Source organism: Amblyomma mixtum, chromosome 4 (assembly GCF_055824585.1).
Source record: "Amblyomma mixtum isolate Tamu chromosome 4, ASM5582458v1, whole genome shotgun sequence".
NCBI lineage: Eukaryota > Metazoa > Arthropoda > Arachnida > Ixodida > Ixodidae > Amblyomma > Amblyomma mixtum.
Window position 1 is genome coordinate 152,943,441 of NC_143015.1, and position 16,005 is coordinate 152,959,445.

Genomic DNA, 16,005 nt, shown 5'->3' on the forward strand with positions numbered 1-16,005 from the left:
ATTTGGACTAGGATGTCACTAACCCGCGTTTGTACCCTCACCCACTCCGCCCGCTTCCGATCTCTTAACGTTACACCTATCATTTTCCTTTCCATAGCTCGCTGCATTGTTCTCAACTTAAGTTGAACCCTCTTTGTTAGCCCCCACGTTTCTGCCCCATGGGTGAGTACCGATAATTACCGGTTCTATCAATACCTGTGCATTAATTCCATACTTCTAGAACCACAGGACACGAACGCCTGTTAGCCCACAAAACTCTGCTTTCAGTGAGCGGCATACACAAACTCCCAATCAATAAATCAATCAGCCAGTCATCCGGTCAAGAAATCAGTCAATCTGTCCATCAATCATTAAGTCGATGTCCATTCTCAAACAGCCAATGTCAGTCAGTCACTCAGTTGATCAACGAATCAATGGACCGACTGAACTTGTAGAGATTGCCGCTTGAGCATCTACTATAGAGGAAAATAGTCACTCAATACATCTATCAATCGATATATGAATTTGTTACTAAATCAGTGCTATTCAGTCACTCCCTCAAGAAACGAATAAGTCAGAAAATCTGTTAATCGATCAATCAATGCACCATCCAACCATCAAATCAATCAATCAGTCCATCGATCCAACTTCTAGAAACAGGCGCTGGTGACAATGCTAGTAAAATTAAGCGAGGACGAGAAAAGAAGGCGTAAACGAATTTTACTTTTATCCAAGAACTACACTGCCTCTGTTTTTTTCTGCGAAGACACATCAGCGAACAGACTGCCGTAAGCAGGACCAAGCTCCTCCCCTCCCTCTTCCTCGGCCTCATTTCAAGAGTGGATTCAAAACAGCCATAAATGAAATGCGTGCCTGCGCTCACCCAAAGTTAGAATGGGCAACTAGCCTGTCTACCCCTGTGCGAGTTTATGGTTCGGATCGATGGATAGCAACCAGTGTGATTTCCCTCACTCGAAATCGCCATTCAAGCGAATAATGAGAGCGAATCTACCCAGTGGGAAATACTGAGCTCAAGAGATGAGCAAGCACGTCCAAAATTTCTAGCGGTAACTGAAATGCCTGACACCAAAAAAGCAACAAAAAATACAGCAAGTTCCAGCTTCCGGAAGTTACAAAGCAATCAGAAGTGCTCTAGCCTCGTCAGGACAGTCTAACAGTTAGGGGCTAACTGTGGGAATTTAATCTGTAAAGAGCTATTTAGTATGCACTGCGTTCTGCGGTCAAGACAAAAGGCATCGCACCGCAACGTCCCTCCACTTGATGGCGATGTAGTGACTCGTTAAGGACAAGATGCTCGGCCCGTCGTTGCGGGGAAGCCGGTTGCAGGCATCCAGGCCAGACGCGACGAAGGCATTGCACCAAGTCTAGGTGGTGTTGATTGCACACGGCCGGGCTGAAAAGACTGCAGAAATAAAACGGGATAGCATGGTAGTGACCGCGCGCTTCAGGCAAAGTGTACAAGGCCTGAGCCCTTGTATCAGTCTGATCTTTAGAATAATGCGCTATGCCCGAGCAGCAAATGGATTTTTAAGCGAAAAGCGAGCATCGCGACTCCACGGATGGTAGACTGAGTTGCCAGTTGATAACCGCGAAGTACGATTTTCAAGAGCATCAACACATCACTAACGCCTTTGACTGTCAGCGTTGACGTGAAATTACCACTTTTAAAACAATCGGCGGTCAGGGGTGGTGATCTCCCGGTGTCGCCTTTTGCGACATGTCCACTTCGCTTTTCGCCGATTGCCTCGAGCCGCCGTGATGGCGGCGTGACGACAACACATCCGCCTTCCTGCTACGTCACTGTGACGTCGCCTTCATTCACTACGCTTTGTCGAACAACGGAATGCGCTAAAGCGGATCGCGCGGATGACGGGCTAGGAAATTGATACTAGACGCCATGGATCCCATTCTATTGCCTGGTTTTTAAGCCGTGAAGAAGAGCGGCGTGTCCGCGGACATCGCGACCCGTCTGCTTTGACCGACGAATCTTTTCGGCGGCATTACCGGCTGCCAAACAGCACAGCACTGTGGCTACCGTCTGCTGAGCCGAGGTGCTGCTCGCCAAGCGAACTTACCTTGCACCGTCGTAAACAGACGACGAAGCAGACGTTGCCCATTGCGACGAGATGGGCTTGGCAGCGCTTGCGCTAGCGGCTACATGACCCTTCAAGGCATTTTAATGCGCGTTAGCGCCTTGAAACAGTGTCCGCACGAGCCAAAGAGAATTTAAAGTAATGTGACGACTTTTACGAACATACAACTGAACAGTAACACCTCCATGTTGTCGTTCACATGTTTCAGTAGGGTCCCTAGAAATTCTTGATAGTTTCAGAGACCGACATGAAAAGCGGCATTTTCATCACGGCTTAAACCGCCCTCGCGTTCGTAAAACGAATGATAAATTGAAATGAGGGCCATCAGTCTTGCATTGTGAATACCCATTGGCTGTAGTACGTACATTATGCTGCTTGAAATAAAAAACATCTCTGCAATAATTAACACCTACTAATCAAAGATCCCAAACTACTGCTGCTAGTGAATCAGCAGTGGTGAATTGTCGCTTCTCGGAGTGAATGAAAGCGCCGCCGCCGAAAGTGCCGGTGGCGTTTTTCGTTTCTTCGAGCAACAGTACGCACTTTTTTAGACCCCGCCCTAATGCGACGTGTCGCAAAAGGCGACACCGAGAGAATACCACCCCAGCTCCAGTAACCATGGCAGTAACAAATCCTTCCAGCTGAGCTTTCATCTGCTGTTTAAGATCATACTGACAAAGCAAAAATAAACCGTGCGTCCTCCTCACCCAGCGCTGGACAGCCGCCGCGAGGTACACCAGCCGTGTAGCCTTGGCCCAGCAGTGGACAGCGGTTCGGTGGTTTCTGCTCCTCATTAACCCATGCTAGACACCGTGGCCATTTTCAGCCTCTGCCTGAAACATGGATGCACGCGCAAACAAACGCTCGCACACAACGATGAAGAATCGCGTATGTATTGCTCAGTTAAGTAGCAAGATTCGTAGGATATTATACCTGACATGCCATTTAGTAGAGGGGATTTGGTTAATCTAACCATAACTACCGGCATTTGTTGAAAGTCGATCGCTGACTGAGCATAAACTCCACGCTTCTTGAACCACACGCAATGTGTGTTTGTTAGCGTACAAAACTCCTCTTTCAGTGAGCGGCAAGCCCCTCCGGTTGTCGTGATGGTCCGCTTGCATCTATAAGTCCCAACTAAACGCGACGAGCCTCTAAGCCTATTGCCCGCTACAAAGAGAATTTGAATTTTCTACTTCAAAATTAATTCCACGGCTACAAGGTCAATATGTATCTGAAAAAATTAGGATCACAAAATTAACTTAGATTTTTGTTTTCCCAGTCACTGGAATAATAGCCGTGAATAAAAAAAACTCTTAGGTTATCCTCGATGGATCGTTGGAATGCGTTAGTTGACAAACATTGATTATATTTGTGGTTGACAATCTTAACTCGTTATATCCGACGTGATACACTAAGGTTTCTTATATCCGAGGTTAGAACACCAACAGGTGCGAACGCGAAAGTTCGGTATATGCGGTAGAACACACTAGGGTTCGTTATATTCGAGGTGGCATGCCGAGGTGCGTAATATCCGAGGAAGTACATGCTGAGGTAGTTCGTAAAGCCCAGTGCGCACTGGCTACTTGCAGGCGGTGGTCGCCAATTATGCTTACATTGACCGCTCTAATGCCAACGCATTAAAAGCTAGAAAGGGACTCCGCGATCACCGTTTCGAAGCCAATGGCGATGTAGCCTGGCCTCAGGGATCCGAGCGGAAAACCTGCCCTGACGTCACCTCAGTATCTCGCGAAAGTGGCCAACTCTATTTGCTGAGAGTTTCTGGCAAAAGCCCCGTTTTCTGTGGAAGTGGCGTCTTTGTATTCCGAATGGGGAAATTACTAGTACAGGCTGTCTTCAAACTGACGTGTGTTCATGTGACCGTGACGCGAAGAATGCATGTTCACACAGGTGCAACATTTCGCATCAGATTGATTATGAACCGCGCATTCTACAGATGTCAATAAATTCCTCACGCTTGGCCATGATGTAAGCCCTTACTTATGAACACAATTCCGCTGTCACACCAGTGGTATTAAAGGAGTACAGAAAGCAATATTTAACTGCCTTGAATAGAGTGGGTGTGGTGCTGGATCCCCAGTACCGCACGATAGCTACCGGTATTACAACGGGTACAAGCTTCCCTCGGCCTGGTGCTCGGTTTTCTTGGGATATAATTCATGGCAAAGAGATTTTTCATCAGTGACACTAAGCGGACTGAAATACCTAGTGACATGGCACTCCTTGGCCAAAGTTGCCCTGGTGCCATAAAAATTCATCGACATTATCCAGTAATCTTACCAGTAAAAGTTACCGGACGCACTTAAAATCCTTACGTGCCATTGATGTGCGATGTGAAAAATTCGTATCCATCAGTGTACTGGAAATGAATGGCTCCACAGCCGCCATAGTTCTTCATACATAAAGTCAGTAAGGATGTCAAGCAGGAACACATGGTCTCTCTAATGCTATTCACCACCTGTTTACAAGAGGTATCCAGAGGCTTGTATTGTGAGTTGTTGGGGGAAACAGTTAAAGGAGAATACCTCAGCAACTTCCGATTCGCTCGCTAAGTCGCTCAGGAAATCAACTGCAACGCATGCTCAATGCATTACGACAGTCAGAGCTGAACGGTGGGTAGAAAAGTTAATATGAAGAAACAGAATTCGAAAAAAGCTGCAGTTTACAATCGGTGGCGACGCGTTTGAGTTGGTAATAAAAATGTCGATTTAGGACAGAAAGCGAAGGCAGATCCGAATGACCAGTGAAAATAACTAGAGGTATATAAGAATGGGATGAAGTGCATTTGGCCAGTTCCGTGAGATCATGAATGGTAGTTTACCGATATCCCTCAAGAGAAAAGTATAAAACGGCTGTATTTTACCGGTACTCACCTATGGGGCAGAAACCTGGAGGCTAACGAAAAGGGTTCACGCTCAATCCGAGGACCAGGCAGAGACCTACGGAAAGGAAAATGATAGGCGTAACGTTAAGCGATTCCTAAGACACAGGGCAGAGTTGGTGAGAGAACAAACGTGGGTTAATATCTTGATCAAAAGCGAAAAAAAGAAATGGGCTTGGCGAGGGCATTTAATGTGAAAGCAAGATAACTGATGGATTCGGTTTATTGGGGTTTAACGTCCCAAAGCAACTCAGGCAATGATGGACGCCGTAATGAAGGCCTCCGCAAATTTCGACCACCTGGGGTTTTTTAACGTGCACTGACATCGCACAGTCCACGGGCCTCTAGAATTTCGCTTTCATCGAAATTCGGCCGCCGTGGCCGGAATCGAACCCGCCTCTTTCGGGTCAGCACCCGAGGGCCGTAACCACTGAACCACCGCGGCGGGGCATCTCGAATAAGAAGACAACAGAACCAACAAGATAATACGAGCGCTGGTCTTCTATCAATCGTGCCCTGTGTCAGTCGCGGTCATTTTATCCGCTCAAACTTCCTTATCTCACCCTCACTCCTGTGTGGATAACCTAGCTCTTCACACTTCGAAATTTTCAAAGAGCTGTTTGTGAATAAGCTGAAGTGAGGACGTTCTATTTGCTATGTGCTGGCTGAGGTCCGACACCTCTGGGTAACACCAAGTAGACCCTAACTTCCGAAATCCACTGGTTCCACCTCATCGCCGTATTTGCTGACAAAGTAAAATAATGCACTGGTCCTTTCACTGCTTTACAAACTGTACAATTCAGCAGCATTATATACAGCTGCAGTACAGAAAGTGAGTGTAAACTTCTGTCCATGAAACTGCTTCATAAGCTCGGCAACCTTCTTTGCTTAGTGCTTCGAATGATGAGTGGGGTACCTGGGGAACTGTCGCAGCTGCAGAATCTTGCGTTGACAGCAGCCTCAGCTCCTCGCCGAGCGGTTGCCGGGATGTCACACCGAGGACTGGCGCTGTTGTGCCTGACACCCGGCCACGACCTCGGCCTCGGCCTATGGTTCGGTTGGCCGCAGCAAAAGGCGCCGGAACATAGCCGCCACCACCGTGCTCCATGGCAGACATCCTTGGGCCTCGGAACCAAGAGAGAAGACAAGATAACTGATGGTCGTTAAAGGTACTCTAAATAGGAATCTGAACTCGTATTTTCCCCGCGGGAACTAGATCTACACGTTAAGAGCATTCTTAGAATCCTTGAATTATTGTCCTGTGCGGACGATTTCCCTAAACTAAATCAGATTAAAAGTCCCGGCTCTCGTTATTTCTTTAACTCTCCGCGGAAGATCCGAGGAGTCAACTAACGCGTGGGAATAAAAATGTGCACGGAAATAAAAATGTGCGTGGACGCTCTGCTTTCGCCGATCACTACGTATCACTCCGCCGATGGAAGAGAGGGAAGCCGCCACGGGATTGGTTGAAAGGTTGTTCGACCCCTCCTACCGTCCGCGGTGAGTTCAAAACAGGCGGGAGCCGAGACGTTTAATCCGATTTAAATTAGGGAAATCGGCCGCACAGGACAATAATTCGAAGTTTCAAAAAATGATCGCAAAGTGTAGGTCGAGTTCTCGCGGCAAAAAGACAAGTTCACATTCCTGTTCAGTGCACCTTTAAGGATAAAAGACTGGACTCCAAAAGAGGGAAAGCGTGGGTACAAGGGGGCCGTAATGGCACAGCACAGGTTCAATTGGAGAGGTATGGGAGAGGCCTCCTTCCTCCAGTGGACGTAGCCAGGAAGACGATGATGAACTAATAATTGGGGTGCCACTAATTACTAATTACTGCATATTTTCTATAAATGTTTAGGGGGGTTTAGGGTTTATGGGGCTTAACGTCCCAAAGCGACTAAGGCTATGAGAGACGCCGTAGTGGAGGGCTCCGGAAATTTCGACGACCTGGGGTTCTTTAACGTGCACTGTCACCGCATAGTACACGGGCCTCTAGAATTTTTCCTCCAAAGAAATTCCACCGACACGGCCGGGATCGAACCCGCGTCTTTCGGGTCAGCAGCCGAGCACCATAACCACTGAGCCACTGCGGCGGCTATTTTTCTATAAATGTTAATTTTGCTTAGTTAAACTAATCAGTACTCATTGCCTACAAATTATCTTTCAGGCATCATTGGCTATCATCTATTAACTGTCATTTATTGACCAGCTTCAGCTATCTATCTACAGGCTGACCCTGCGACGACACAAGGTTTGAGTCGCCACTTTGGTGTCCGCGCTGGGTTCGTGGCTCAATGGAACATCGAATGCTTTCTCATTAACTGATGCGAAGCAGGAACGGGACAGCCGGAACAAAGTCTAAAAACTGTGCAACCATATGCATTTACAGTCATAGTAAAGTGAAAAAAACAAAACACGCAGCTTCCTCACCCAGCCCTTGCCTGTGGCGCAGCACGGCCGATGCGGAGGGAGCGCACGCCGACTGCTGCCCATTCATGGTGCTACCCAGGCTGTACACTGGCTGTAGAGCCTGGGCTCAGCAGTGGACAGAGGTTCGCTCGGCGTATGGCCAGCTCTTCTCACCCGTGGTGGACACGGCGGCCATTTTCAGCCTCTGCCTGAAACATGGATGCACGGGCAAACAAACGCTCGCACGCAACCATATGAAGAATCGCGTATGTATGGCTCAGTTAGGCAGCCTGATACGTAGACTCACAGACGTGCACTGTCATTTAAAGAAGTAATTTGGTTAATCTTACCCCAGGTACCGGTATTTGATCTAAGTCGATCGCTGGCTGAACATAAATTCATTCCTTCTAGAACCACAGGCAATGAGTGTTTGATAACGAACAGCGCTTGTGAGTGGCGTGCACCATTTCCCAATAACTAAATAAAAATAAATCATTCAATCAATCTATCAATCTATCAATCTATCAATCAAATTGTCAGTCAGTCAGTCGATCAATCTATCAATCAAGCTGTTTATGGTTTAGAGAGGTTTACGTCCCAAAGCAACTCAGGCTATGAGGAATACCGTAGTGAAAGGCTAGGAGTCTAACCACCTAGGGTTCTTTAACCTGTACTGATATCCCACAGTACATGGGCCTCTAAGATTTCACCTCCATCGAAATTCTGCCGCCGCGGCCGGAATCGAACCCGTGTCTTTCGGGTCAGCAGCCGAGCGCCATAATCGATTAGCCACCAAGCGGCTATCAATCTGTCATTAAGTAAATCGAGCGAACAACCTCTCAATCAATGAATCAGTCTATTGATGGGCTACTCAGTCAATATTATTCAGTTCACTAGTCCGTCAGCCAACCAATCAATCAGTCAGCCAATTATTCAAACATCCAGCCATACAATGAATAAATTGGTCAGTAGATCGAACTTTTACAAGGTGTCGCTCGTGAATCTGCTTAAAATAAAACTACTCAAACCTAAATCCATTATTCAACCCCAGTCAGTAAGTACGCCAATCAGCCAATCCATCGAAAATCACTCTAACTGACCAAGGACGAGGAAAGAACGTCAAAAAAAGAGCCGACTGCCGAACCAGTGTTCTCTTCTGCTTTGCAATAAGTCATGCACAATAGCGTAATATTGATTCTGGCTCGCCTTCGTCGATGTTCTGAATGCTCTCAGCATCTTCGTAATGATCCAACTTGGAAGAAGGGGGGAGGGGGTATCTTTGCAGAAAGAATTGGTACTAATGCGAAACATCAGATTCCAGGAGAATGCAACTCGCCCTGCTTCCATCGGAGTTCCCACCCCCTTCGCAGGTCCTACTGAGAAGCAAGCAGTGGCAAAAAAAACACAGTCCTTGCAGTCGCCTACAATTTCCTGTTTTCGCCGCCGCCTTCCTCCAGCCAACACGTGCATCCTATCTATCCAAATATCCGCACACACGAGCCTTTTCTAGGAAGCCACTTCACAGCTGAAAGAAAATTCCTACAGCAGCAAACTTTGGAGTTGATAAGGTCACTGGTGATATGCAGCGTCACGTAGCTGAAAACTTTCCCCCTGTTGGGTAAGAAATCATGGAAAATATTCAGCCCGCCGTATACGACAAGTAAACAGCAGGCACATTAAAGCAGCGGCACAGGCGTCCTACCCAAAAGTCTTAGTGCAATGTGTCGAGCTTTCAAACCGATTCTCAGTTGTAGGAAGCTTCAAGATCACTGAATGCAGTTCTTGTTATCAGTTGGATTTTCATATGTGGCTTTCTCTGGAAATTTTTGCGCTTGTTGGGAAGCAGAATGTACATAGTTACTACCCAGAAGATTAGAGTCCCAAATCAGATTTTTTTTCCCTCGCCACTAAATTAAAACTTCTGAACAAAACCTAGAAAAAGAATCCGTGATCATTTCGAAGCAAAAGGCATGTTAACTAGGCTCAGTGATCCATGCGGGAAAACATGTCAACGTTACCGGAGTTTGTAGCTCGAGAAAATGGCGGGTTGGGGTGACACTTGCATTTCGCTGGTTGAGAGTTTACGGCATAAGCGTCGTTTTCAATGAAACTGGCGCCTTTGTCTTGCGAATCGGGAAATCTGTATGGATACACGCAATCTGCAAATTGGAGTGAGTCTGTTTCACTGTGGGCAGAAGCATTTACGTTCACACAGGAACAGCATTTCGCATGACATTGAGTAGTCATGAAACTAAGCGGTCTATGAATCTCCGCAAACTAGTCGATGCGTTACACGTTGTTACCACTTTCTTATAAGAAAGCTCCACCGCCACACTAGAGCTATAAAACGAGTACATAGAACAACCTTTATGCTCAAGACCACGCGTGGGATAACCAACCTACAAGGAAGATGCGAGACAACCAGATCAAATACCCTTTGTGGTTACGTTCCTACAAAAGGAAAAAAAAAACCGTGCGTACTCCTTACCCAGCGCCTGCAACAGACGCAGGGTTTACACGTACGGAACCACCGCACGTTGGCTTCTGTTGATTCATGGTGCCACGGCTGGGCATACATCTGCCCTACAACCTGGCTCCGCAGTGGACTGGGGTCCGGCGCCTGCTTCAACGCTACCCGCCAGCGGCCCCAGAAAGCAGTTTTGCCGCCGGAGCTCCCCCGTGGCGGACACGGTGGCCACTTTCAGCCTCTGCCTGAAACATGGATGCACACGCAAACAAGCGCTCGCACACAACGATGAAGAACTACGTCATATAGCAGGGTTAGTCAGCCGAGGCGTAGACTAACAGCCCTTCACTGTCGTACAGTATAGAGGGGATTTGGTTAATATAAGGCCACGTACCAGTATTTGCTACAACTCTATCAATACATGAGTATAAATTCTATACTTTTTGAACCACAGGCAACGAGCGTCTGCTAGCCCACAAAACTCTGCTTTCTTTGAGCGGCATGCACCGAGTCCCAAAACCAATCAGCCAGTCATCCGGTCAATCAATGCGTCAATCTGTCCATCAATCTTCAAGTCAAAGTCAATTGTCAAACAGCCAAGGTCAGTCACTCAGTTGATCAACCAATCAATGGACCGACTGAACTTGTAGAGTGCCGCTTGCGCATCTGCTATTAAGGAAAACCAATCACTTAATACATCTATCAATAAATATATCAGTTTGTTAATCAATCAGTGGCTTTCAGTCACTCCATCAACCAACGAATGTCAGAAAATCTGTTAATTGATCACTCAATCCTCCATCCAACGATCAAATCAATCAATCAATCAATCAATCAACCAGTCCATCGATCCAAATTCTAGAAACTGGCGCTGGTGACAATGCTAGTAAAATTGAGCGAGGGCGAGAAAAAAAAGTAGGCGTAAACGAATTTTTCTTATATCCAAGAACTAGACTGCCTCTCTTTTTTTCTCCGAAGCAGCATCAGCAAAAAGACTACAGTAAGAAGGACCAAGCTCCTCCCCTCCGTCCTCCTCGGCCCAATTTCAAGAGTGGATTCCAAACAGCCATAAACGAAAAGCGTGCCTGCGCTGACACAACGTTAGAGTGGCCAGCTAGCCTGCCTACCCCTGTGCGAGTTTATGGTTCGAATCGGTGGATAGCAATCAGTGTGATTTCCCTCATTCGCAATCGCCATTCAAGCTACTAATGGAGCGAAACTACCCAGTGGGAAATACTTAGCTCAAAACATGAACAAGCACGTCGAAAATTTCTAGCGGCAACTGAAATCCCTGACACCGAAAAAGCAACAAAAAAAAAACACAGCAATTTCGGGCTTCCGGAAGTTACAAAGCAATCAGAAATGCTCTAGCCTCGTTAGGACAGTCTAACCGATAGGCGCCGAAGTATATCCGTTTAGCGTCAATTATAACAGGGAATGAAGAAAGTAAGTGTGGGAATTTAATCTGTAAAGAGATCTTTAGTATGCACTGCGTCCTGCGATAAAGGCAAAAGGCATCGCACCGCAACGTCTCTCCAGTTGATGGCGATGAAGTGACTGGTTGCGGTCCAGATGCTCGGCCCTTTGCTGCGGGGAAACGGGGTGCAGGCATCCGGGCCAGACGCGACGAAGGCATTGCACACGGCCTGGCTGAAAACACTGCACAAGTAAAACGGGATAGCATGGCAGTGACCGCGCGCTTCAAGCAAAGTGGACAAGGCCTGAACCCTTGTCATAATCTGATCCTTAGAAGAATGCACTATGCCCGAGTAGCATATGGATTTTTGAAATTGAACTTTATTCCGTCGAGGCGGAAAGGGACTCGAACAAAAGTGAAAAGATATCACTTGACGTGGTTCGAGCCCACATTTACAAGGCATACAGCAGTTTCACATTTACATGTATAGCAGCATAGTCACGAGAACATATACACATAGAAAGTGAGTCAAGACCTACTTGTCTGAAAAGAAAAAATCGCATTTTACACAACAATAAGATATCCCCATCACATCAAAACCAGCATAATACACCTGAGAAAAGAAAAACATCATTATACAATTGTAGCGAGCATAGCCATCACTCTTGTTGCTTAAAAAAATACTTCAGAGTTTGGTTGCTAACACTTTGGATATTTATATCGTGTTTATGGAGATAATTTAACCAGGTTGGAAGTGAATATTCGAGCATTTGACGGCTGATGGTTGTGCGTATGAATGGAATTTTCCAAATTTCAGGTGACCGCGATGTAGATCTACCTTCTCTTAAACTTAGACTTTATATGGTTTGAATGAGGACCTCATTGTTTTGGACATCCTGTTTATATCTTTTGCCTAAAATATAAGAATAGAGCCGATGCACAGAAAGTACTTTGAATTGCATAAACAGGCTTCTAGTGTGTGCATAAGGATCTACCCCTGCGTAAGGCAAACTGCTTTCTTTTTAGCATGTGAATCTGTTGTAAATTTGTAAATGTTGTGCTTCCCCATACCAGAAAACAATACCGGACCAGAAGCGAAATGTGAGCATCGCGACTCCACAGATGGTAGACCGAGCTGCCAGTTCATACCTCAATGTACGATTTGCAAGAGCAGCAGCACATCACTAACGCTTTGGACTGTCAGCGTTGACGTGAAATTAACACTTGTAAAACAATCGGCGATCAGCTCCAGTAACCATGGCCGCACGGTGGTCACTCATTTCCGAACGGCACACGGGCGCCTCTTAGTGAGACTCGGCTGATGAATTAAAACAGAGAAATTCAACTCTTCTGAAAGACTACAGCTATAAGAGCGGTACATTAAATAATCTTTAAACAAAGACAACGCATGGGACAAAATGAGCACACAAGGAAGCTACGGGACAGTCAGAACAGAAGCCCCAAACAGGGCATCGCCTGATGAATTAAAACAGAAAAATTCAACTCCTCTGCTACACTACGGCTATAATAGGAGTATATCAAATATCTTTTAAACAAAGACAACGCATGGGATAAAATGAACACGCAATTGAGTGTGCGTGAAAATCAGCAGAAATCCCCCGGACTGAGCATTCGTCTAATATTTAAGATCATACTAACAAAGCAAAAATAAACCATGCGTCCTCCTCACCCAGCGCTGGACACCCGCCGCTAGGTACACCGGCCCTGTAGCCTTGGCTCAGCAGTGGACAGCTGTTCGGTGGTTTCTGCTTCTCGTAACCCGTGTCGGACACGGTGGCCATTTTCAGCCTCTGCCTGAAACATGGATGCACGCGCAAACAAGCGATCGCACGCAACGACGAAGAATCGCGTATGTATGGCTTAGTTAAGTAGCAAGATTCGTAGGATATCATACCTGACATGCCATTTATTTAGTCGAGGGGATTTGGTTAATCTAACACTAGCTACCGGCATTTGTTCAAAGTCGATCGCAGACTGAGCTCAAACTCCGCGATTCTTGAGCCACAGGCAATGAGGGGTTGTTAGCGCACAGAACTCCTCTTGAAGTCAGCTGCAAACACCGATTCCCAATAACTAAATGAACAAATCAGTCAATCTGTCTATCAGTAAATGTGTCAGTTAATCAGTCGATCAACTAATCTATCAGTCAAGCTGTCCATAAATAGTTTTACTGTTTATGGGAGCTTAACATCCCAAAGCAACTCGGCTTATGAGGGATACCGAAGGGAAGGGCTCTGGAAATTTCGATCACCTGAGGTTCTCCAACGTGTACTGATATCGCAAAGTACACGGGCCTCTAGCAAACACCAATTCCCAATAACTAAATGAACAAATCAGTCAATCTGTCTATCAGTCAATGTGTCAGTTAATCAGTCGATCAACTAATCTATCAGTCACGCTGACCATCAATAGGTTTACGGTTTATGGCTGCTTAACGTCCCAAAGCATTTCAGCTTATGAGGGAAACCGTAGTAAAGGGCTCCGGAAATTTCGATCACCTGGGGTTCTCTAACGTGTACTGATATCGCACATACACGGGCCTCTAGAATTTCGCCTCCATCAAAATTCGACAGCCGCGGCAGGAATCGGTTCCGCATCTTTCGGGTCACCAGCCGAGCGCCATAACCACTGAGGCACCACGCGACTATCAATCTGTCTATATGTCAATCGATCGATCAGTCTGTCAGTCAACCAATCATTCAATCGACAGGGCAATCAGTCAATATCAGTCAGTACATCATTCCGCCAACCAACCAATCAATCAGCTAATTATTCAAACATCCATCCATACACTAAATAAATCAGTCAATCGATCGAACTTGTACAATGTGTCGCCCGGAAATCTGCTTAAAAGAAAACCAGACAAAAATCAAACAAGCTGCCAATAAATCAATATATAATTATATCCATCACTCCGCCAACGAACCAATCATCCAATCCTTCGAAAACCAGTGAAACTGACCAAGGACAAGGAAAGAACGTCAACAAAAAGAATGTCACATAGCCGACTGCCGAACCAGTGCTATCTTATGATTTGCAATATGTCATGCACAATAGCCTAATATTGTTTCTGGCTCGCCTTCGTCAATGTTCAGGATGCTCGCAGTAGTCATCAACACAAAATACATTTTCAGTTCAAAAACAAAGAAAAGAACAGTGGTTTGCGCTTCACACCCCCCACTGTAATGCCTCACGGCGCTGTGGGTACTGTAATAAATAAATAAATAAAAGTAACGATCCAACTTTGGAAGGAGGGGGGGAGGGGGTTTCTCTGCCGAAAGCCTTCTAATGAGGAACTTCCGATTGCAGGAGAATGCAGCTCGCCCTGCTCCCATCAGAGTGCACACCCTTCGCAGATCCTACTGTGACGTAATCTGCAGCTACCCACAGTCCTTATAGTCTCCTACAATAATTGTCTACAGCAGCCGTCACCTGTCTGCGAACCAGAGGTGCATCCAATTTCTCCAAATATCCACACGCACGTGCCTTTTGTTGGACCACGCGAAAGCAGAAAGGAAATTCCTACTTCATGAAACTTGGGAGTTGATAAGGTCGCTCGTGATATGCGGCGTCATGTGGCTGAAACGTTTTCCCCCTGTTGCGTAAGAAATCGTTCGAAATATTTAGCCCCGTGTATACGGCAAGCACACAGCAGGCACATTGAAGCATCAGCACAGGCGTCCTACCCAAAAGTTCGGCCCCAATGTGTCGAGCTTTCAAACCGATTCTCAGTGATAGGAACCTTGAAGATAGCTGAATGCAATTCTTGTTTTCAGTTGGATTCTGTTCCGCGGATCTCTCTGGACATGTTCGAATTTGTTCGCCAGCACAGTGCCTATAGTTACTGGCCACAAAGTTAGGATTAAAATTTCTGAACAAAACCTAGAATAGGACTCCGTAATCACTGATTCGAAGCCAATTAATGGTAGTTTTAACTAGCCTTAGGAATTCATGCGAGAAAGCCTGTCTTAACATTACCGGAGATACTATCTCCCTGGTTGCGATTTAACTACATAAGCGTCGTTTTCACTGAAACTGGCGCCTTTTTCTTGCGAATCGGGAAATCTATTGGATACACGCAATCTGCAAATTGGAGTGAGTTAGTTTCGCTGTAGGCAAAAGCATTTACGTTCACACAGGAACAACGTCTCTCATGAGATTGAGTAGCTAGTAGACTGAGTGGTCTATGAATCTCCGCAACTCTCTGACGCGTGACATGTTGTCACCGCTTCCTTATACGAAAGCTCCACTGGCACACTAGAGCTATTAAACGAGTACATAAAACAATCTTTAAGCTCAAGACAGCGCGTGGGATAACAAACTACAAGGAAGGTGCGAGACAACGAGTACAAATACTCTCTGTGGATGCGATCCTACTATAGAAATAAAAAACATGTGTCCTCCTCACCCAGCGGGTGCGACACACGTAGGGTTGATGTGGCACCACCGGACGTTCGCTGCAGTCCATTCATGGCGCCATGGCCGGGATTGGGCCGAATGCTTCAATGCTAACGAGCAGCTGCTCCAGAAAGCAGCTTTGGCACTGGAGCTCGCCCGTGGCGGACACGGTGGCCACTTTAAGCCTCTGCCTGAAAAATGGATGCACACGTAAGCAATCACTCGCACACAACGATGAAGAACTACGTCATATAGCAGGGCTAGTCAGCCGAGGCGTAGACTAACAGCCCTTCAGTGTCAT

General features: G+C 46.4%; 1 protein-coding gene across 1 annotated transcript in view; it reads right to left on the reverse strand.

Moving 5' to 3' along the window:
* The window catches only part of LOC149348819 (uncharacterized), a 23,290-nt gene continuing 7,285 nt past the window's right edge, over nt 1-16,005 (reverse strand). The window contains exons 5-9 of the mRNA XM_089588377.1: nt 7,423-10,113; nt 5,912-6,120; nt 4,988-5,053; nt 2,801-2,926; nt 1-1,402 (exon numbers count right to left, since the gene is read on the reverse strand). Coding sequence (XP_089444503.1) covers nt 10,033-10,113 — 81 coding nt within the window. The 3' untranslated portion in view covers nt 1-1,402; nt 2,801-2,926; nt 4,988-5,053; nt 5,912-6,120; nt 7,423-10,032. The remainder of the gene's footprint in view (nt 1,403-2,800; nt 2,927-4,987; nt 5,054-5,911; nt 6,121-7,422; nt 10,114-16,005) is intronic.